Consider the following 23,672-nt stretch of genomic DNA (forward strand, 5'->3'; position numbering starts at 1 on the left):
AGCTTATAACCTGTAGCCCAGGAACTGTCATGAGCAGTGCCGAACATAGACCTGCACTGAAATTCCTCAACAAAATATTAGCAAACTGAATTCAGCAATACATTAAAATGATCATACACGGAATCAAGTGGAATTTATTCCTGGGATGCATGGTTAGCACAGTATTTGCAAATCAAAGGGTTTTACCACATTAACACAATAAAAGATAAAAATCGTATGATCATAGTGCTTACAGCTCTTTTGAAATTTGTCTGGTAGGTCTCCCAGCTTTAACCGAAAGGCCATCAAAAAAAAAAAAAAATCATATGATCATATCAACAGATACAGAAAAAGCATTTGACAAAATCGAGCACCCATTTATGACAAAAACTCTCAGCAAAATGGGAATAAAACAAACATACCTCAATATAATAAAGGCCACATATGACAAACCCACAGTTAATATCATACTCAACAGAGAAAAACTAAAGCCACTTTCCTTAAGATCAGAAACAAGACAGGGATGTCCACTTTCATTACTCTTATTCAACATAGCATTGAAAATTGTAGCTACAGTAATCAGACAAGAAGATGAAATAAAGGGCATCCCAATTAAAAAGTAAGAAATAAAACTGTTATTATCGGTATATGACAAGATATTATATATAGGAAACCTAAAATTTTCACAAAAAACACTACTAGAACTAATAAATGAATTCGGTAAAGTAGGCTACAAAATAAATATTAAGAAACCAGTTGCGCCTGGCCGGTGTGGCTCAGTGGATTGAGAAGTCCCAGTTCGGTTCCCAGTCAGGGCACATGTCCAGATTTTGGGCTCAATCCCCAGAGGGGGGCATGCAGGAGGCAGCTGAGCTATGTTTCTCTCTTACGTTAATGTTTTTGTCTCTCTCTCTAAAAAAAAAAAAATCAATAAAAACATACTTAAAAAAAAACTGGTTACATTTTTATACATCAATAATTAACAATCAGAAAGGGAAACTAAGAAAACAATCCTAGTTACAAATGTGTAAAAAAAAAAAAAAGCCTGCCAGGCCATTATGGCTCAGTGGTTGAGTGTCGACCCACATATCAAGAGGTCGCCAATTCGATTCCCGGTCAGGGCACATGCCCAGGTTGTGGGCCAAATCCCCAGTGGGGGGCATGCAGGAGGTGGCCAATTGATGTTCTCTCTCATCAATGTTTCTGTCTCTCTCTCCTTCTCCCTTCCTCTCTCTAAAATCCATAAAGAAAAAAAAAAAGCCTAAAAATAACTTCAACAAAGGAGGTAGAAGACATGTAATCAGAAAATTATAAGACATTGAAGAAATTGAAGATATAAGTAAGTGGAAGCATATAAAATGCTCATGGAGCCCTGGCTTGTATGGCACAGTTGGTGGAGTATTATCCCAAGTACCAAAAGGTCGCCAGTTCAATTCAAGGTCAGGGCACATAGCCAGGTTGCAGGCTGGATTCCTAGTAGGGGGTATGTATGAGGCAGCCAATCTCCTTTTGATGTGTGTCTCTCTCTCTCGCGCGCGCGCGCTCTCTCTCTCTCTCTCTCTCTCTCTCCCCCCCTTTCCCTTCCTCTCTTTTTAAAAGCAATAAAAACATGTTTTTTTCTTTTCTTTTTCTTTTTTTTTATCCTCACCCGAGGACATTTTTCCATTTTTTGTTCAAGTAGAGTGGGAGGGAAAGAGAGGAACAGAGAGAGAGAGAAACATCCACGTGAAAGGAACACATCGAGTGGCTGCCACCTGCAAGACCGACCAGGGCCGGGGACAAACTGCAACCGAGGTACGCGCCCTTAGCGGAACCGAACCCGGGACTCTCAGGACGGCAGGCCGACGCTCTAACCGCTGAGCCAAACCGGCCAGGACTCTTTTCTTTTTTTTAATCCTCACCCAAGAATATTTTTCTATTTACCTTCAGATAGAGCACCAGGGAGGGAGAGAGAAACATCGATGTGAGAGAGACACATCAATTGGTTACCAACTGCACGACCCCAACCGGGGCCGGGGACGAATTCCAACTGAGATACACGCACTTGGCTACAATCAAACCTGCAACCCTTTGGTCCACGGGCCAACGCTTTAACTGCTGAGCCAAACTGGCCAGGGCTAAAAACATGTTTTTTAGAAAAGTTCATGAATAGAAAAAATGAACATCATTAAAATGTCCATACTATCCAAAGCAATCTACAGATTGATTCAACACAATTCGTATCAAAATACCAATGGCATATTTCACAGAACAAGAATAATCCAAAAATGTATATGGAACTACAAAAGGCCCAAATAGCCATAGCAATTTTGAGAAAAGAGAACAAAGTTAGAGGTATCATGCTAACTGAGATCAACCTATACTATAAGGCTATTATAATCAAAACAGGATGTTACTGGAATAAAAACAGACATATAGATCAATGGAACAGAATAGAGAGCTCAGAAATAAACCCACGTCTACATGGTCAATTAATATTTGACGAAGGAGGCAAGAACATACAATGGGTTAAAGACAGTCTATTCAATAAATGGTGTTAAAAATTTGGACAGATATATATATATAAAATGTAAGATTTGAAATCACAAAACTCCGAGAACAAAACATAGGCAATAAAATCTCTGACATTTCTCTTAGTAATATTTTTCTTATATTTCTCCTTGGGCAAGAGAAACAAAAGAAAATAAAACAGAACCAAAAAACAAAAAAAAAAACAGGACTAAAACAAACTGAAAAGTTTTTGCACAGTAAAGGAAACCATCAACAAAATAAAAGACAACCTAATGCATGGGGGATGTGTCACTGACACATCCGATAAAGGGTTTAATATTCCAAATTTATAAAGAACTCATAAAAATGCCCTGGCTGGTATGGCTAATTGGTTAGAGCATCAACCCGCAAACAAAAGAGTCGCGAGTTCAATTCCAGTCAACAGCATGTACCTCAGCTGTGGTTTGGTCTCTGACCCTGGAAAGGGTAGTGTGGGAGGCAACCTATCGATGTGTCCCTCTCACATCGATGTTTCTCTCTTTCTCTTTCTCTCTCCCCTCCCCCCGACTCTATGAAAATAAATGGAAAAATGTTCTCAGATGAGGATTTTAAAACTAACTAACTAAATAAATAAAAGAACTCATAAAACACCAAGAGAAAAAAACAAAACTCAACAACAAAAAACAATTCAATTAAAAATGGACAGAGGTCCTGGCTGGGTAGCTCAGCTGTTTAAAGCATTGTCCCAATATGCCAAGGTTGTGGATTCTATCAACCAGGACACATACCAATGAATGCATAAATAAATAACCAATGAATGCATAAATAAGTGGAACAACAAATCAATATTTCTCTCTCCCTCTCTCTAAAATCAAATAAATAATTTTTTAAAGAAATGAGCAGAAGACCTGAATAATTTTCCAAAGAGGACATATAGATGGCCAGTAGATAAATGAAAACATGCTCAACTCACTAATCATCAGAGAATACTAGTTAAAACCACACACACATGAGCTCTTCCTCTAAGGGGTTTAAAGTTACCCATGAAAATGGTTCAATATTCACTTGACCCAGAAAACCCCACTAAATCATACAAATCAAGAGGTTCAGCCCTGGCCGGTTTGGCTCAGCGGTTAGAGCGTCGGCCTGCGGTCCGGAGAGACCCGGGTTCAGTTCCCGCTAAGGGCACGTACTTCGGTTGCAGTTTGTCCCCGGCCCTGGTTGGTCGTGTGGGTGGCAGCCACTCGATGTGTCCCTTCACGTCGATGCTTCTCTCTCTCTCTCCCTTCCTCTCTCTCCCTCCCACTCTATCTGTACAAAAAATGGAAAAATATCCTCAGGTGAGGATAAAAAAAAAAAAAAAAAAAAAAGGTTCAAATCTTGCCTGGCTGGTAAGGCTCAGTGGTTGAGCACTGACCCATGCGACAAGACATCGCCAGTTTGATTACCAGTCAGGGCACACGCCAGGTTGTGGGCCCAATCCCCAGTAGGGGATGTGCAGGAGGTGGCCAATTGATGTTCTCTCTCATCAATGTCTCTATCTCTCTCCCTCTCCCTTCCTTTCTCTCTAAAATCAATCACAAAAAAATTATTTTAAAAAAAGAGGTTCAAACCTGTGTGTTGATTTTAAGAACACTCGTGAAACTGCCCAGGCCATCCAGGATATGCATATTAGAAAAGCCACCAAGTACCAGAAGGATGTCACTTTATAGAAGCAACCTGTGCCATTCCATTATTACAATAGTGGATTTGGCAAATGTGTCCAGGCCCAACAATGGCCCCAAAGTCAGTGGCCCCAAAAGGGTGCTGAAGTCATGCTGCACATGGTTAAAAATGCAGAGAGTAATGCTGAACTTAATGGTTTAGATGTAGATTCTTGGGTCATTGAGCACATCCAGGTGAGCAAAACTCTCAAGATGTGGCATAGAACTTACAGAACTCATGACAGATTAACCCATACATAAGCTCTCTCTACCACATTTTACTAAAAAAGAGCAGAATGTTCCTAAACCAGAAGAGGAGGTTGCACAAAAGAAAAAGATATCCCACAAGAAACTGAAGAAACAAACTTATGACCTGGGAGTAATTTCTGCATAAAATAAATGCTAAGAAACATAAAAACAAAGAAAAACACCCATACTGAGATACCATTTTACATCTGTCAGAATGGCTACCATCAATAAATCAATAAACAACACATTAATAAATCAACAAGTAAGTGTTGGTGAGGATGTGGAGAAAAGAGAACCCTTGTGCATTGTTGGTAGGAATGCAGATTGGTACAGCCACTACAGAAAACAGTATGGAGGGTCCTCAAAAAATTAAAAATGACCCTGGCTGATTTTGCTCAGTGGTTAGAGCATCACCCCAAGGACCAATGAGTTGCGGGTTTGATTCTGGTCCAGGGCATGTATCACAGTTGCGGTTTGTCCCCAGCCCTGGTCGATTTGTGCAGGATGTGACCAGCTGATGTGGCTCTATCACATTGATGTTTCTCTCTGTCACTCTCCTTCCCTCTCTCCCACTCTATCTGATAATACGTAGAAAAATATCCTCAGGTAAAGAAAAAATTAAAAATGGAACTCCCTTATGACCCACCAATTCCACTTCTGGTATATTTCTGGAAAAAAATCCAAAACACAAATTTAAAAGAATATATGTACCTTGTGTTCATTACAGTGTTATTTACAACAGCCACAATATGGAAGCAACCCAAGTGTCTGTCAATAGATGAGTAGAGCCCTGGTTGGTATGGCTCAGCAGTTAGAACATGGGTATGCAGAAAGAAAGTTTTGGGTTCATTTCTGGTCAAGGGCATGTACTTGGGTTGCAGGTTCCTCTCCGGCCCAGGGCCGTGTGGGAGGCAACCAATCAATGTGTCTCTCTCACATCGATGTTTCTCTCTCTTCCTCCCATCATCCCACTCTATCTAAAAAATCAATTGAAAAATATCCTCAGGCCCAGCCAATGTGGCTCAGTTGATTGAGCATTGTCCCATGGAGTGAGAGGTCCTTGTTTGATCCTTGGTTAGGGCACATGCCTGGGATTCGGGCTCGATCCCCAGTAGGAGGTGTGTAGGAGGCAGTCAAGGACTTAGTGTAGACCTCAAGAGTATAATAAAGGACCAGTCAGAAATGAAGGATGCACTATCTGAAATAAAGAGTAATTTACAGGGAATCAACAGTAGAGCAGGTGAAGCCAAGAATCAAACCATTGATTTGGGATATAAAGAAGTAAAACCACCGAAACAGAACAGCAAAAAAAAAAAAGCAATCCAAAAAAAATGAGGATAGTATAAGGAGCCTCTGGGACAACTACAAATGTACCTACATTTGCACCATGGGGGTGCCAGAAGGAGGAGAGAGAGAGAGCAAGAAATGAAAAACCTATTTGAAAAAATAATGACAGAAAACTTTCCTAATTTGGTGAAGGAAATAGACATACAAGTCCAGGAAGCAGAGAGAGAGTCCATATCAAGATGAACCCAAAGAGGCACACCAAGACACATCATAATTAAAATGTAAAAGGTTAAAGACAAAGAAAGAATCTTAAAAGCAGCAAGAGAAAAACAGTTAGTTACCTATAAGGGAGCTCCCATAAGACTGTCAGTCGATTTCTGAGAAGAAATGGCAGGCCAAAGGGAATGGCAAGATATATTCAAAGTGATGAGCCTTGGCCAGTTGAGCTCAGCGGTTGGAGCGTCGGCCTGCGGTCCAGAGAGACCCGGGTTTGGTTCCCACTAAGGGCACGTGCCTCAGTTGCGGTTTGTCCCCGGCCCTGGTTGGTCGTGTGGGTTGCAGCCACTCGATGTGTCCCTTTTGCGTTGATGTTTATCTCTCTCTCTCTCTCTTCCTCTCTCTCCCTCCCACTCTGTCTGAACAAAAAATGGAAAGGTGTCCTCAGGTGAGGATAAAAAAAACAAAGTGATGAAAAGCAAGGACCTACTCTATCCTGCAAAACTATCATTTAGAATCAATGGCCATATAAAGAGTTTCCCAGACAAGAAAAAGCTAAAGGAGTTCATCACCACCAAACCATTATTATATGAAATATTGATGGGTCTTCTTGAAGAAGAAGAAGATAAAAAATATAAACAAGCCCGGCTAGTGTTACTCAGTGGATTGAGCATCGTCCTATGGACAATGGTCCAGGTTCGATTCCCCGTCAGGGCACATTCCCAGGTTGAGGGTTCAGTCCCCAGTAGGGGGCATGCAGGAAGTAGCCAGTGGATATTTTTCTCTCATATTGATGTTTCTATCACTCTCTCCCTTAAGAAATCAATAAATACATAATAAAAAAATATGAATAAAACGGCAATAAATATATATCTATCAATACTTTAATCTACAAACAAAATGAACAAGCAGAACAGAAACAGACTCATAGATACAGAGAACTTTATGTTGGCTGCCAGATGGGTGGGGGTTCAGGGAATGGGTGAAAAAGGTGAAGGGATTAAGAAGTACAAATTAGTTGTTAGACTGAGGAACCTCAAAGGGGAGGGGGGAGGGCGACGGGAAGAGATAAACAAAGAACTTATATGCATAACCAATGGACAAAGACAATAGTATGGGGAAGGCAAAAGCAGGGTGGGAGCGGTGAAGAGGGGGTAAATGAGGCGGAAAAGCAGTGACATTTGTAATATACTCAACAATAAAGTTGAAAAAAAAAACAGTCCAATAGTAACAAAACTACTCAAGTATGCCCATATTTGGAGTGAAATGATAGTACAGGATTTAACTATAGGATGCTACTATATCTAGTTATCAGCTTATACTATATACTTTTAAACTGAAAAATACCTTATTCATCCACCTCAGCATTAAACATATAACTTCAATTTAGTTCAGAAGGTGAAAAATGGGAACATTGAAACAAAGAAATACATGGCAGGGCTTCTAGTTTTAACTCCACAAGAGCTTGTATGTACATAAGATGGAGCTCATGCTTACAGAAATACACATCTAAAACTTAGAAAATAATTACCAAACAAAAAATAAGTAAAACATGCCCTGGCCAGTTTGGCTTAGCAGCTGGAGCATCGGCCCATGGACCAGAGAGTCCCGGGTTCGGTTCCAACTAGGGGCACGTACCAAAAAATAAAAATAAAATAAGTAAAACAATTAAAGAAATAAACAGATCAAAAGGAATAATTTTTACTGGACTTTTTTTTCAATTTCTTCCCTTTTTTAAAATATGTTTTTATTGATTTTAGAGAGAGAAGAAGAGAGAAACATAGATGTGAAAGAAGCACAGATCAGGTTGCCTCCTATATGCACCCTGACCAGGGACCAATCTGCAACCTAAGTATGTACCCTGACCAGGAACTGAACCAGCAACCTTTTGGTTCACAGGAGGACACTCAATGAACTGAGCCACACTGGCCAGGGCTGGACATTATTTCAAGTCTTCAATATCTTCTTCAGTTACTTTTAAGTTTAACACATCTTTCATTTAGAGATCCCAAATTTTTATGATATAATTTATCAGCCTTAACACTTTTTTTTTTTTGTTAGTCTTCACCCTAGAATATTTTTTCCATTGATTTTTTTTTAGAGTGGAAAGGAGGGAGCGAGGGAGGGATGGGGAAGAGGAAAGAGAGACAGAAACATCGGATGTGATAGAAACATATCTACTGGTTGCCTCCTACAAGCATGCCAACAAGGGCAAGGATTGAACCTGCAACCCAGGCATGTGCCTTTGATCAGAACTGAACCTGCAACCCTTTGGTGCGTGGGCCAACGCTCTAACCAGTGAGCTTAACTGGCCAGAGCAGGCTTAACGCTCAAACAATAAACAAAAGGTATACATAGTATTAAATGGATAAAATGGCTGATAAACATGAGTGATCACATTCATAAAATGCTTCCAAATATATTTTTACAAGTTCAATGATGCATAAATAAATCAAGATGTGACTTTTTTTTAAAAAATGTTTTTACTGATTTTAGAGAGAGAGGAAGGAAGAGGGAGAGAGAAAAATAGAAACATCGATGTGAGAGATGAACACTGATTGGCTGCCTCCTGTGCACTGCCTACTGGGGATCAAGCTGTTAACCCAGGCATATGCCCTGACAGGGAATCTAACTGGTGACCTTTTTTTTTTTTTTTTTTTATCCTCACCCGAGGACATTTTTCCATTCTTTGTTCAGATAGAGCGGGAGGAAGAGAGAGGAAGAGAGAGAGAGAGAAACATCAACGTAAAAGGAACACATCGAGTGGCTGCCACCCGCACAACCAAACAGGGCCGGGGACAAACTGCAACCGAGGTACGTGCCCTTAGCGGGAACCGAACCCGGGTCTCTCAGTACCGCAGGCCGACGCTCCAACCGCTGCGCCAAACCGACCAGGGCATAACTGGTGACCTTGTGGTGCATGGAATGACACTTAATCCACTGAGTCACATGGGCCAGGCAAGATACAACATTTTATCAATCAGTTCAGCAAACATTAACTAATACTCTTACCCATGCAAGAAGCTTACAATATGGAAACTAAACTCTATGTTGTAAAAAAAAGTAATACAATTTTTTGGTACAGGCAAATTTGTATTAACCATCAAAAGCTTTTAAAAATATGTTGATATTTTGCCCTGGCCAGTTTGGCTTAGCGGTTAGAGTGTCGGCCCATGGACCAAAGAGTGTTGGGCTCAATTCCAGTGAAGGGCACGTACCTCGGTTGCCGTTTGGTCCACAGCCCTGGTCAGGGTCATGCAGGAGGCAACAATCGATGTGTCTCTCTCACATCAATGTTTCTCTCTTTCTCCCTTACCCCCTAGTCTATCTGAAGATAAATGGAAAAATATCCTCAGGTGAGGATTAAAAAAATAATAATAAACATATGGTGACATTTTTATTTAGCAATTCCATGTACAGAAACTTTTCTCAAGAAAATAAGACAAGCGTGCCAAAGTTAAAGAGATACTCTTTTTTTTAATCCTCACCCGAGAACATTTTTGCATTTATTTTCAGATAGAGCAGGAGGGAGAGAGGGGTAAGAGAGAGAAAGAGAAACATCCATGTGAGAGATACACTGACTGGTTGCCACCCACATGACCGCAACTGGGGCCGGGGACAAACTGCAACTGAGGCACGTGCCCTTAGCGGGAACTGAACCCAGGACTCTATGGTCTGTGGCTGAGGCTCTAACTGCTGAGCAAAACCGGCCAGGGCAAGAGATATGCTTGAGAACCCTGTTTAAAAGTAAGAAAACTGGAAACAGCCCTGGCTCGACGGCTCAGTTGATTGGCGCATCATCCCTTACACCAAAAGGTTGCACATTCGATTCCCAGCCAGGGCACACACCTAGGTTGTGGGTTCAATCCCCAGTTGGGAAAGAATAAAAAAACTAGAAACAACCTCAAATAACAAGTTATTAAATAAAATATAAACATAGACCTGGCCAGTTTGGCTCAGCAATTAGAGGGTCAGCCCGCGGGCCACAGAGTCCTGGGTTCGTTCCCGCTAAGGGCATTTGCTGTACCTTGGCTGCGGTTCATCCCCAGCCCTGGCTGGAATCATGTGGGTGGCAACCAGTCGATGTGTCTCTCTCACATTGATGTTTCTCTCTCTTCCTCCCCCTCCCTCCTGCTCTATCTGAATATAAATACAAAAAAATAAAATAAACTATATATAGATAGATAGATATAGATATAGATATATATAAACATAAAGAGCTCATCATATTTGTCAGGAACTAATACATAACAATGGAATGTCAAGTGCTTCCCCCATATCCAAGTCAGGAACAAGACAAGGGTTTATACTTTTACCACTTCTAACAAATGTTATATTAGAAAAAGAAATAAAAAGGGGACCTAGAAGGCCGAAATATTTCCATAACAATACTAAGATTATTTGCCTTGCTCACCGTGTTGGTATTTGCACTAATGGTGCAAAAGCAATGATGGGTAAAACTGCTGAGTAGTTTTCTTCACTAGCACACACTTGTAGGAAAGAAAGAAAAAATATCATCTTCATTTATGGTTATTATTCCAACACAAAACTGTTAATACAATTCTGATACTAACCAGCTGGACTCAGCATCAGACCCCACAAAGTTAAAGGTATAGTCCTCAACAAAACTACCCTCACTGCAGATGCCACGTGTACTTCTGGTCACCTAGTTATAAATCTGGGAGGTTCCTAAAACCCCCTTCAGGTTTAATAATTTGCTAGAATGACTCACAGAACTCAGAAAAACTCTATACTTATAATCATGGTTTTATTATAAAGGATACGAATCAGGGCTAGCCAAATGAAGACATATAGGATGAAGTCTGGAAGGGACCCAAATGCAGAGCTTTTGTGCCCATTCTCTGTGGAATCAGGTGCATCAACCACCTGGCATACTGATGAGTTCATCTACCAGGAGGGTGTACTGAGCTTCAGTATGCAGTATACTTTTTATTGTTGTTTCACTGTGTAGGTTTGACTGATAGAATTATTCATTACATGTGAATGGACTCAATCTCCAGCCTCCCTCTCCTCCCTTAAAGGCTGGGCTGGCTTAAAGTCACAGCACTCTCATCACATGGTTGGTTTTTCTGGTGACCCTCCCTCAGCCTTAGTCATCTCATCCCTCAGCGCAAACTCAGGCATGTTCCAAGGGGTCATGAATAGAAAAGACATTCCTAATTCCAAGGACTTAGTATTTCTCCCAAGAATGAAGCATAAAGACCAGTGAAATTATTTATTATACAACAGATGCTCTTGATGAAACAGTGAAATTAGTATTAATTTTACTAAATTTCAGCCTTTGACTATACCTTGATATTCTGTATGATGAACAGAAAACATGCAAAATCCAATTCTATTTCATACTAAAATACAATGGTTGTCCTTAAGGAACAGTGGAAAAGTACTCACAAATTTATTGCCCTGCAAACTGAACTAGCCTTTTTTCAGGAAAGGCTATCATTTTTACTTGAAAGAATGGCTGACAAACTGGCTATTGACAGATATTTTCTTGAAAATAAATCAAATGAGGCCCTGGCTAGTTTGGCTCAGCGGTTAGAGCTTCAGCCCACAGTCCAGAGAGACCCAGATTCGGTTCCCGCTAAGGGGGCATGTACCGCGGTTGCAGTTTGTCCCCGGTCCCGGTTGGGGTCGTGTGGGTGGCAGCCACTCAATGTGTCTCTCTCACATTGATGTTTCTCTCTCTCTCTTCCTCCCTCTCTCTCTCCCACTCTGATGATGAATGCAAAAATGTCCTCAGGTGAGGATACAAAAAAATAAAGAAAAAGAAAAGAAATCAAATGAGCTTGTCACTACAAGAAAAATTACAACATTTGATGCCAATGAGAAAATCTGACATTTCAGGTGAAAATTAGGACCCCTGAAAACATGTGTCCAGCACTGTGAGCTGGCCAGCTTTCTAAAGGGTCAACATTTACAAGATCTGTATAACTCAGTGAATTGGTATTTTCCAAATAACTAAATGCACAGTAAAAGATCCATTCAGAGATAAACAGATTTTAATGTAATAGAATAAGAAAAGTGCATTATGTAGTTAAACTGGCTCTGGCCAGGTGGCTCAGTTGGTTGGAGTGTAGTCCCATGCATCAAAAATTTGTGGGTTTGATTCCCAATTGGGGCAAATACCGAAGTCGTGGAAGAGGCACAAATGAGAGGCAACTAACTGTTTAATGTTTCTCTTACATTAATGTTTCTCTCTCTCCCTTCCTCTCTCAAATCAATAAAAACATATCCTCAGATGACAATTAAAATAAAGAAAAATTCCTCATTATTAGAACCTTTAAGAAACTACCACTTGTTAAGTTTTTATTATTTTTTTCTTTATTGATTTTAGAGAGAGGAAGTGAGAGGGAGAGAGAGAGATAGAAACATCAATGAGAGAGAACATCAGCTGGCAGCTGCCTCCTGCATGCCTCGCACTAGGGATCGGGACCACAACCCAGGCATGTGTCCTAACTGGGAATCAACCCGGCGACATCTTGATGCATGGGTCAACGCTCAACCACTGAGCCACACTGGCTGGACCCACTTGTCAAATTTTGATGCCATGTCCAAACAAACAAACAAACAAAAAAACCCAATGGACACAGATAACAATGAGGTGAAGGCAGAAGGCAGGCAAACATCTGTAATAGTGTCAAGAACAACAACAAAGTCACACAAAAAGACAAAAAAAAAGTCAGCAGTAAAAACTGGGCAATCAGCCCTTGCTGGGTGTCTCACTTGGTTAGAGCATCATCCCATATACCAAAAGGCTGTGGGTTTGATTCCCAGACCAGGCACATACCTAGGCTGTGGGTTTAATCCCCGGCCCAGCTGGGGCGAGTGCGAGAAGCAACTGATTGATTTGTCTCTCTCACAATGATGTGTCTCTCTCCCCCCGTTATTCTTTCTCTAAAAATCAATAAAGACATAATCTTGGGTGAGGATAAAATAAGGGAAACCAGATAAATGCTAAAAGAAAGTAGAGGAATGAGTACCTCAGACATGAAACTTCTATTTTTTTTTGTTTTGTTTGTTTGTTAATCCTCATTGGAGGATATTTTCCCACTGATTTTTTTAGAGTGGAAAGGAGGGACGAAGGGAGGAAGGGAGAGGTGGGGGGGGAGAGAGAGAGAAAGTGAGAGAGAGATAAATATTGATGTGAGACACATTGATCTGCTGCCTCCCGCATGCACCCCAACTGTGGTGGGGATAAAACCTGCAACCCAGGTACGTACCCTTTACTAGAATCGAACCCAGGACCTTTCAGTGTGGGGGACAACACTCTAACCACTGAACATACAGGCCTGCTTGAAGCTTCTATACTTAAAATGACATAACATACTAAAATTTAGCCTAAGTAAGTCAACAAAATACAAAACTATATATAATATACTCTAAATGATGTTATTTTAAAACCACAGAAGCAAACACTGAAAGCAAACAAACCCAAATTTTGACAGTGGTCCCTTCTGGTTAGTTGCGTAAGGTGACAGATATTATAATTTTTTCCAAATATTCTATAATAACCACGTAGTATTCTCACAATCAGAGAAAAATAATAATTAGGAAAAAAAAAATACTAGCATTCCAATAAAGCACTAAGTGACTAGGTTCTTAGCTCTAGTTGCTTTTCAGTCCTTTCCCAAAATTCTAAGTTGGTAATACCTAAAAAGCACTAAAAAGGCCAAAAACCATTGCCAACAACACCCTTCGCCTCTAAAAAACAAAAAAAATCCCTTCAAAACCCCACGTACATAAAAAAGCCACCAGAAGATTTGCTAAGTTTTAAATAACTTTCATTAGATCTTAATTTTTACAGAACAAGACTTTTAAAAATATAGATATGTGAATCAAAGGCAAAATCCTTTAAAATTAAGCAATAAAATGCTGATTTAAAAATTAAAACCAAAGACAAGCAGTCCAAAAATAAACACCTGTCAAGCAAAAATTGAAATTTCAAGTTACTTATTATAAATGAAATAAAAATTACTACATAATATTAATTTATATTCCTTCAGTTCAACCCACCTTTATATTCTATTATTTTTACATTAAAATAGACAATAGTAAACAAGGGCGGTGGCAGTGGTTATGGAGTTTTCAATTAAAACGCTTTAGATGGCCCAGCCACTGTGGCTCAGTGCTTGAGCATCGACCCATGCACCAAGAGTTCGCCGGTTTAATTCCCGGTCAGGGCACATGCCCAGGTTGGGGGCCCCATACCCAGTGGGGGGCACGCAGGAGACAGTCAATCGATGTTCTCTCTCATCAATATTTCTATCTCTCTCCCTCTCTCTCCATTCCTCTCTCTCTAAAAAAAATAAAAAATAAAAATATAAAACACTTTAGATGTAAACCACAATGGGTAAAATAGATTAAATTTCCAAAAATTCAGAGACCAAATAGACTACACAGTTTTATTAAGTAAAATATTCTATCTAAAATGAAAGTCAAGAGAAAGAAAAAGTTTCACATATAGAATGTAAATGAAATAGATATGGACTCTAAAAATAACAGCCAAAAGTGTATTTGGGGTAGAAGATCACTCACAGCTTACCAGGACTATGATGAGTTGCAAATCCTCCGTTCTGAAATTCATCTCCTGCCACATTGATTCTACCAGGATTAAAAGGTCCTACTCCAGTCTTGGTCTGTGAAGTTAAAGATGGGGTGTATGTTTGCATATTAACACCAATATTACTTGACTGAAGTCCTTTAACGACATCTCCCAAGTTGGTATTCTATAGTGATGTTACAAGTGTAATCATTAAGTTCATATCTCGCCCAGCATTCAGAGCTTACACCTGTTTCTAAGCAGACCGTAACATTAGCAATCTGAATTTCAGAGTCGATTCTGTAGTGATAACACTATTACCCATTCCTGCATTTACCTTTCTTCTTGAAAGACTGGAAGTAGAGAAATCCACATCTTTGGTTCTGTTTTTAGTTCCAGGAAGTCCCCATTCAATAAAACTGAAAGAATTTTTCTTTTTCCCTCCATTTGTTTCTATGTCCTCTTCATCATCAATAACGATAGTCTCACTTATATTTCCCTTCTGAGAAGCCAAATCTCTTGAGGAAGGAAGAATTATGGAATCATTTCCTTGTAGCTTTCCATTGCTTGATGAAGCAAATGTAAAATTTCTTTGATCAGCTACTGCTGAAGAAGTTGAAGGGAGTTGTATAGAGTCAATAAACACAACGTCATCATCATCATCTTCCTCAGATGAGTTTCTAGATCTAACTAAAGGACTAGCTGGATGACCAAATGAATTTCCTGTGTCAGTGAGATTAGCTGCCATGGCTTTACTCCCTAATAACACAGGAGTCTGTTCAGTCAAGTCTAATCCTCCCACTGAACCTGTGTCCATGCCAAAGAACCTGAGAGACAAAGAAAGGGAAAAGAAAAAAGTTATAATATATTATGGTTATTGCATTTTATTGCAAGAACTAGCACAAATGATATTTTAAAAAATATATTTTTTCCTGTATTGATTTTATAGAAAGAGGAAGTGAGAGAGAGAGAAACATCGATTGGCTACCTCCTGCGTGCTCCCCACTGGGGATCAGGATGACAACTTGGGCATGTGTCCTGGCCAGGAGTCAAACCTGCGACCTCTTGGTGCATGGGTCGACGCTCAACCACTAAACCACACTGGTTGGACACAAATGACATTTTAAATTCTATTCTTTTTTTTTTGTGGTACGTGCCCCTAGCAGGAACCCAACTCGGGACTCTGGTCCGCAGGCCGACGCTCAACCACTGAGCGAAACTGGCCAGGGCTTAAATTCTATTCTTTATGTGATTTTTATCTAACTTTTAGGCAAAAAATGCCACCCATTTTGTTTTTCCTCTCCCATTAACCATATAATGCTTACTTCTTCAGAGTTTTATGCAAATTAATTATCCAATTTTTGGTAGTCCTCAAAAAAAAAATATTTATTGAACTAACAGTAAAGTCCTCATTTAACATCATCAATAGGTTGTGTGACTTTAAGGGAAACATTTCAGGAAACCACTTTTAACATAGGCTAATAGAGCCCTGGCCAGTTTGGCTCAGCAGTTAGACCGTCGGCCCACGAACCAGAGTCCCGGGTTCAATTCCTGCTAAGGGCACGTACCTCGGTTCCAGTATGTTCCTGGCCCAGGTTGGGGTCGTGTAGGTGGCGACTATTCAGTGTGTCTCTCACACTGATGTTTCTTTCTCTCTCTTCCCTCTTCTCTTCCTCCTGCTCTATCTGAAAATAAATGCAAAAATATACTCGAGTGAGAGAAAAAACAAACAAACATAGGCTAATGGATATAAACAACAGCTAAGTTCCTACATCATCTCATCAATGAAACATTTCTGAGGACCTGTTGTACTCAATTTAGCCTATTTACCCTTTGTAGGAAAAAAATACCTATCTTCCTTTGAAATACAAAACAGTAAAAAAATAATTTATCAGGTACTAATAATCTAGACTGCAAACATAACCAGTATAGTACATATACTTCTATCTACTAAAATGACTGTTATTGTCCAATCCCTATTTCCCTAGTATTTTGTCATTGTTTTAAAAATTCTCTACTTCCAACATAAATATGATTAAATCTTTCTGAATCACTGTCCTTGTTCAGGAATCATCTGACATTATACTATGTTTTCCAACAGAGGGACACAGTTGAAGAATATGGAGAAGTAAATAATCAATAAAGCAAGGCTCTTGCAGGTAAGATGACGATATGAGCATAGGTGGCAATGAAATTGATCTTGCACAGAAATCACCTGTCTCTCAAAGATCAGAGGGAAAAAAATTATAATAACTGGAATGTTTATAAATATGTAAAAATGATAGGTGGAAAGCTGAGGTAAGTTTATCCATGATGGCCTCGATTTTCTTAGCTAGAAACTCGAGAGTGAAGGAGGTGAGAACTATATAGGTATCAATGTTTTTGTTTTTGTTTTAATCCCCACCTGGAGAAATTTTTCTATTTATCTTCAGATAGAGTGGGAGGGAGAAAGAGGGAAAGAAAGGGAGAGAGAGAGAGAACCATCGGTGTGAGAGGGACACATTGATTGGTTGCCTCCCTCCGACTCCAAGCAGGGCCTGGGACGAACTGCAACCAAGGTACGTGCCCTTGGTTGGAATCAAACCCAATACTCATTGGTCTGCAGGCCTGTGCTCTACCATTGAGCCAAACTGGCCAGGGCTGTATGGGTGTCAAATGTTTTAAAAAAAAACAAACCTATTTGCCCTGGCTGGTTTGGCTCAGCAGTTAGAGCCGTCGGTTCAAATACCAAAGAGTCGCGGGTCAGGTCCGGTCAAGGGCACGTACCTGGGTTGTGGTTTGGTCCCCAGCCCTAGTTGGGGTCGTCCAAGAGGCAACCAATCGATGTGTCTCTCTCACATCGATGTTTCTTTCTCTCTCCCTCCTTCTCTTAAAGATAAATGAAAAATACCCTTGGGTAAGGATTAAAAAAATAATAATTAAAAAAAACCCCTCAATTTGGCAGTCATCATTCCATTTTATTTATTTATTTATTTATTTATTTTTTTATCCTCACCCGAGGATATTTTTCCATTTTCTGTACAGACAGAGTGGGAGGGACAGAGAGGAAGGGAGAGAGAGTGAGAAACATCGACGTGAAGGGACACATCGAGTGGCTGCCACCCGCACGACCAACCAGGGCCGGGGACAAACTGCAACCGAAGTACGTGCCCTTAGCGGGAACCGAACCCGGGTCTCTCCGGACCGCGGGCCGACGCTCTAACCACTGAGCCAAACTGGCCAGGGCCATCATTCCATTTTAAACATCTCATATTGAAATATGCTAAGCAACATTTCTATTCTAAAAATTTTCCAAGTAATTAATAATAGTTATAGTCATATAATAGGTAACATTTATTCTTAATAGGTGCTATGTCAGTAATATATTAATTCAGTTAATGGTTACACGAGGTAGGAAGTATTCTTTTTCCCACTTTACCCATTAGGAAACTAAGACTTAGAAGATAAGGAATCTGCCTGGCCTACTCAATTCTCCATTGCTGGTAAGGACAGAGTCAGGATTCAAATCCAAGAAATCTGACTCCAGCACCTATCTCATAGCCACCACGTTATATGCCAACAATGTATAAAACAATTTTAAAAAATCACTTATCTTTTATCATAATGAGTAAATTCATTAAGACAAAAATCAACATTCAAGTAAGTCTATTTCAAAGATGCAGAAATAATGAATCTAAAGAACCAGTATAAGAGGATTACAAAATGAACACAAAAATTGGGACCGTGGTCAACACTCCTTCAGTAAACTTAATATGTGGTTGATTTTCAGAGGCAAGAGGCAATAATTTAGCCTCCAATGAATTATGAAATATAAGAACTGTTATATACAAACTCTCTCAGTCCTTTCAATATTTGAAAAAATGCAAAAGAGAAAAGAACAATTTCTGGAAAAGAACTGTAGCAGACTGCACATGAGACTCTTGTGGCTGCTATATCCAATGTCCTATCTCAGTCTTCTCAAAGAAAGTAATACAAGGGCATTCTGTTTATGCTCAGCTCACTGCAGTCATCTACCTCTAACAAAAGATTTAAGTATTCATCTATTTTCAAAATCCCAGATTATAATATAGTACACTACTACTAAAAGCTATTGTACATTTAATTTAACCATCCATCACTCTGTTAATTCCATAAACATAAAACTACAGAGAAGTTTTCTCTATTTCTACAATTCAAAAATAGAGAAAACATTAGTTTTCCTAATTATCTGTGTGCCACTGAACAAATTATTTCGCCTCAATGAGTTTTAGTTTTCTAAACTATGAACTGTAAATGGGGATAATATATGACCCTGAGGTTCTAACTGAGATAACTGAACATACAAGTCCCTAGTCTCTGCCTGGGCCATATTAAGGAATGCAAACAACCCTGGCCAGTTTTGCTCAGCAGTTAGAGCCTCGGCCTGAGGACAGAAGGGTAGCAGGTTCAGCCCTGGCTGGTTTGACTCAGCGGTTGGAGTGTCGGCCTGTGGTCCAGGGAGACCCGGGTTCGGTTCCCGCTAAGGGCACGTGCCTTGGTTGCAGTTTGCCCTTGGCCCTGGTTGGTCCTGCGGGTGGCGGCCACTCGATGTGTCCCTTTCGCATCGATGTTCCTCTCTCTCCCTCCCACTCTGTCTGAAGAAAAAACGAAAAAATGTCCTCGGGTGAGGATTAAAAAAAAAAAAAGAAGGGTAGCAAGTTCAGTTCCCCATCAGGGGCACGTGCCTGGGTTGCAGGTTCAATCCCTGGTTGGGGTTGTGCAGTTGGCAACCAATCGATGTGTCTTTCTCAAATCCATGTTCCAATGTGTCTCTCTCAAATTGATGTTCCTCTTTCTCCCCCTCCCTTGCTTCTACGCTCTAAAAATGAATGGAAAAAATGTCCTCCAGTGAGGATTAAGAATAACAAAAAAATAGTGCAAACATTAAATCCATGTCCCGTGGGACAATATTTAGGCAAATCCTTGGCCTATATCCTAGAATTTCAACAAGCATCTAAGTAATCTTAAACATTTACCTAGTCTTGTTGTATCTCATTTATCTACAAATTATAATTATTTAATGTTTGATTTTAATTTTGTACGATACAGTGAAAATTAATGTAAGATAAAAGGAAAATCTGCACAGAGAAGTTGATACAAAATTGTACTACTACACAAAAAGTTAGGATGAAACCAAAGCAGGACTCAAATGCAAACTACCTCTAGATAAATTATGCTTTGGTGTCACAGTTTTAAAAATATGGTTTTTAAATGTTGCAAAAGCCCAGCGGAACATCTCTCTCTCCCTCTCCCTTATGTCTCTAAAATCAATTAAGAAAAAAATATTAAAAGTTGCAATTTTTTTTTTTAAATCCTCACCTGAGGACATTTTTCCATTTTTTGTACAGATAGAGAGGGAGGGAGAGAGAAACATCGACGTGAAAGGGACACATCGAGTGGTTGCCACCCGCATGACCCAACCAGGACCCGGGACAAACTGCAACCGAGGTACGTGCCCTTAGCGGGAACCGAACCCAGGTCTCTCCGGTCTGCAGGCCGATGCTCTAACCAATGAGTGAAACCAGCCAGGGATAACAGCTTTCTTTATGTATTTACATGAAAATAATCTCAACTCTAAAACCACATCCTTGTTTATTGAGTATTTACTACAAGCACTCCCATTTAAAGTCATAAACAAAATAAAGGTGTATACTGATATTGGAGGGATATTATGTTATAATGAGATAGAAGGATGAAGAAGCAAATGAACAGCTACCATAAACATCAAGAAAATTACTGAAGTGTTTAAGTACAGATGTACTGTCTAGAAATCAATGGGGATGAAGTTGGTAGATTGATCACACACAACTAACTTTATACCCTTCTAAAGTCTCCATAAATAGCCCTGGCCAGTTTGGCTCAGCAGTTAGAACGTCGGCCTGCAGCCCGGAGAGACCCAGGTTCGGTTCCTGCAAAGGGCGCGTACCTCGGTTGCAGTTTGTCCCCGGCCCTGGTTGGATTGTGCAGGTGGCAGCCACTCGATGTGTCCCTTTTATGTCGGTGTTTCTCTCTTTCTCTTCTTCTCTCTCCCTCCCACTCTAGCTGAACAAAAAATGGAAAAATGTCCTCAGGTGAGGATAAAAAATAAAAAAATAAAGTCTCCATAAATAACACAGGGGAAAAAAAAACAAAACAACAAAATTTTTAAGCAGAAGATCAGATGGATGAGCAGTTAACTGACTCAGCAAACCTGAGAGCCAAACTCTAAAACAGTAATGGAAAAGGCTGAGAAACATTCTGATTTAGGCTACAGAATCCTTAAAGTGCTCCAGATACCCCTGGAATAGGATGTTGAAAAACCCTCAATCCCTTCCTTCCCTACATGTTGACAGGTCTTTCCCTACCTTGGCACAGGTTCTAGACTTTTAGTCACTGGAGAGGATAGAATGTAAGATCTTTGTCTTGTGTTCACCAAGCAAGGTTGAATGCTTCAATACAAAGCAAATGAAATGACCCCAATCCCCCTGATCCAAGAGAGCTGCATCCAGACCTCTATCTTCCAGGCAGCAGACTCTTTTCTATAACACTCAGAAACACTCTTCTTTGTGGAATTAGTAACCAGCAAAAAAGGCAAGACCTAAAGATAAGGACTCAAGCGCAGTGGGTGTGGCTCAGCTGGTTGACAGTCAGCCTGTGCCCAGGGAGGTCCCAGGTTGATTCTCCATCAGGGCACATGCCTAGGTTTTGGCTTGATCCGGGTGTGTGTGTGTGTGTGTGTGTGTGTGTGCGTGCGCGCGTGCAAGAGACAGCCAATGATGTTTCTCTCACATCCATGTTTCTCTCGCTCTCTCTCTCTCCCTAAACGATACAAACATAATAAATATATATGTATACAAATGTTCCTTAAATGTAAGGCAGACGCATACAAAAATATTCTGTCAACTTTAAATCAACAGGAGAGTCAGATTTTTCTTAATTCAACAGCAAACAAAATAATATATATATATATTTTTTTTATCCTCACCCGAGGACATTTTTCCATTATTTGTTCAGATAGAATGGGAGCCCTGGCCAGTTTGGCTCAGCAGTTGAGTGTCGGCCTGGGGACCAGAGAGTCCTGGGTTCGGTTCCCGCTAGGGGCACATACCAAAAAAAAAAAAAAAATCCAAAACAGATAGAATGGGAGGGGGAGAGAGAGAGAGAGAAATATCGATGTGAAAGGCACACATCGAGTGGCTCCCTCCTGCACGACCTAACCAGACCCGGGGACAAACTGCAACCGAGGTGTGTGCCCTAAGCAGGAACCGAACCCAGGCCTCTCTGGACCACAGGCCCATGCTCTAACCGCAGAGCCAAACCAGCCAGGGCACAAACAAAACAATTTTTGTATCCATTGGAAAGGAAGAAAAGAATATTAAATGCAAAGCCTGTAAAAATGGAACTACCTTTTAGTCCTATTTTGGAACTCTAGAGAATATCAGTGGTGCTAAGTATCAGCACCCACTCTCAGTGCTTTCCCAGGGGTTTGACCCAATAGGCTCTGGGGACAGGGTCCACCTAAGCAATTAGCTCTTTGCCTTCAAGATAACAAAAAGATAAATCCCGCAAAACAACACCATACTATTGCACTCAATGTTTGAAACAGAAAAGCAAGGTAAAATTACTCATAAGGGGATATTTTCCTCCTTGATTTCTGCCAAAGCGCCACCAGATTGGCCTGAAGGTGATTCCGAGTCCTAAAATGAGAGAAAAGATGAAAAACGGTTTAGTTACAGCCAACCTGGACGATGCACAATTTCTACTCTGCAGAGGGAGGAAGCAGAGGGACAAAGAATAAAAGAGTTCAGCGTTATTTTGCCGGCCCTAATCAATCCCCAATACGACGGGGAAACCTGCTTTAAAAAACTATGGTGACCGCACAACCAGACAGAGCTAAGTCTGTTCCTTCAAACTACAGAACAGGGGGCGGAGGCACCCGGCCTACTCGAGAGAAGGGTTGCGGAGATGCGGCATAAACGTCTCGACGCCAGCAAGGGAATGGTATTCCCTCCAAAATGGACCCACCCGGCGTCACCCACGTCACTCCGGGCACCAAGGCAGGAGCGGCACACATCGCCGCAGAGCTGAATCTCCCACGTTTGTCCCAAGCGTTTGCGCGGGGTCCGAGACTTGCGCCCCTCCCCCGTCCGCCATGAGAAACGCGCCCCAGTAGGACCTGAAGGGGAGCGTGGAGCAGGCCCCGGCGCGGACGCGGAACCTCGCCTATAAACTTGGGGACCCCAGGTTCCGAAGCAGCCCCGAGAGCGAGAGGACCGGACGTTCCTCCTCTACCGCCCCCCGGACAAAAATGAAAATGCCCACACGTCCCCGCTCAGCGTCCTCACCGGGCCCACCCGGCCTCACCCACGAGCCAGCAGCCCTCAGGCCACACGCAGTAAAACAAGAGCGAGTCCAGACTAGCCCCCAGGGCCGGGGAGCGGTGGGGGTTAGCCCGGGGCTAGTGGGAGTCCCCGGAGGCCTCCCTCGCCCATCTCCGCCTCCAGAGGCAGCGCTGCGCCCAGCCGCCCCCACTGTCGGCGGCCCGGAATGTGAAGACCGTGGAAACAAGCCTCACCAGTTTCTGGCTACGGTTCCGCGGAACGAACCGCCCCTCCCCCGACCCACTCCTCCAGGCGAAGCGTACAACTCCGCTTAGTCCAGTCCCCGGTTTAGCGCTGTAAGCAAGAGGCGGAGGCTACAGTACAGTGGAGCCCGGACAGGCCCCGCCCTCCGCGGCCCCATTGGCTGTCGGGGAGGTCTGGTCGGGGCGCCTGGGGAGCCTCCATTGGCTGCGTCTGTCTTCCTTCAGGACCCTTGAAGGGATGGCCCGGGAGGCTGTCGATCAGGCACAGGCCACACCCCCGGCGTTTCTATTCCTGCCAGCCAGGGCCCGGGCCCTGTCCTTCCCTACTCCGAGCCGCGCCCCGCCTCGCCCAGTACCGAATCCGTCCGACTAGTGGCCTTTGTGGCTGTCGCACCCGCCAAGAGCTCGGTCGCTGGGAAACGGGAAGGGTGGGCAGAAGTTGCTAACTGAGTCGGAACGATATGAGACACTGAGACCCGGCCGCCTGTCTTAGCTCAGGTCAGGGCGCCCCGGCTGTCGCGGCAGTTCCTAGCGGACCTGCCCGGGGAAGAACGCGGCCTCGACGTTCCCAACGCCCTCCTTGTCCACTTCCTGGAGGTCCTGTGTG

General features: G+C 41.7%; 1 protein-coding gene and 1 non-coding gene across 5 annotated transcripts in view; one reads left to right on the plus strand and one right to left on the minus strand.

Moving 5' to 3' along the window:
- The window catches only part of ZMYM5 (zinc finger MYM-type containing 5), a 53,749-nt gene extending 30,606 nt beyond the window's left edge, over positions 1 to 23,143 (minus strand). For 2 of the 4 annotated variants that reach the window (XM_036251107.1, XM_036251109.1), the window contains exons 1-3: positions 16,053 to 16,097; positions 14,822 to 15,311; positions 14,488 to 14,581 (exon numbers count right to left, since the gene is read on the minus strand). In XM_036251107.1, the coding sequence (XP_036107000.1) occupies positions 14,488 to 14,581; positions 14,822 to 15,301 (574 nt within the window). In that variant the 5' untranslated portion in view covers positions 15,302 to 15,311; positions 16,053 to 16,097. Of the gene's footprint in view, positions 1 to 10,052; positions 10,065 to 10,338; positions 10,415 to 14,487; positions 14,582 to 14,821; positions 15,312 to 16,052; positions 16,098 to 22,106; positions 22,179 to 23,056 lie in introns of those variants that run through there. The other 2 variants (XM_036251110.1, XM_036251108.1) reach the window with 2 other exon arrangements.
- On the plus strand, positions 224 to 286 carry LOC118624846. Its single transcript, XR_004958510.1, has one exon. It is a non-coding gene; the product is annotated as a U7 small nuclear RNA (small nuclear RNA).
- Positions 23,144 to 23,672: the final 529 nt, after the last annotated feature.

This window comes from Molossus molossus, unplaced genomic scaffold (genome assembly GCF_014108415.1).
Source record: "Molossus molossus isolate mMolMol1 unplaced genomic scaffold, mMolMol1.p scaffold_m16_p_10, whole genome shotgun sequence".
Lineage (NCBI taxonomy): Eukaryota > Metazoa > Chordata > Mammalia > Chiroptera > Molossidae > Molossus > Molossus molossus.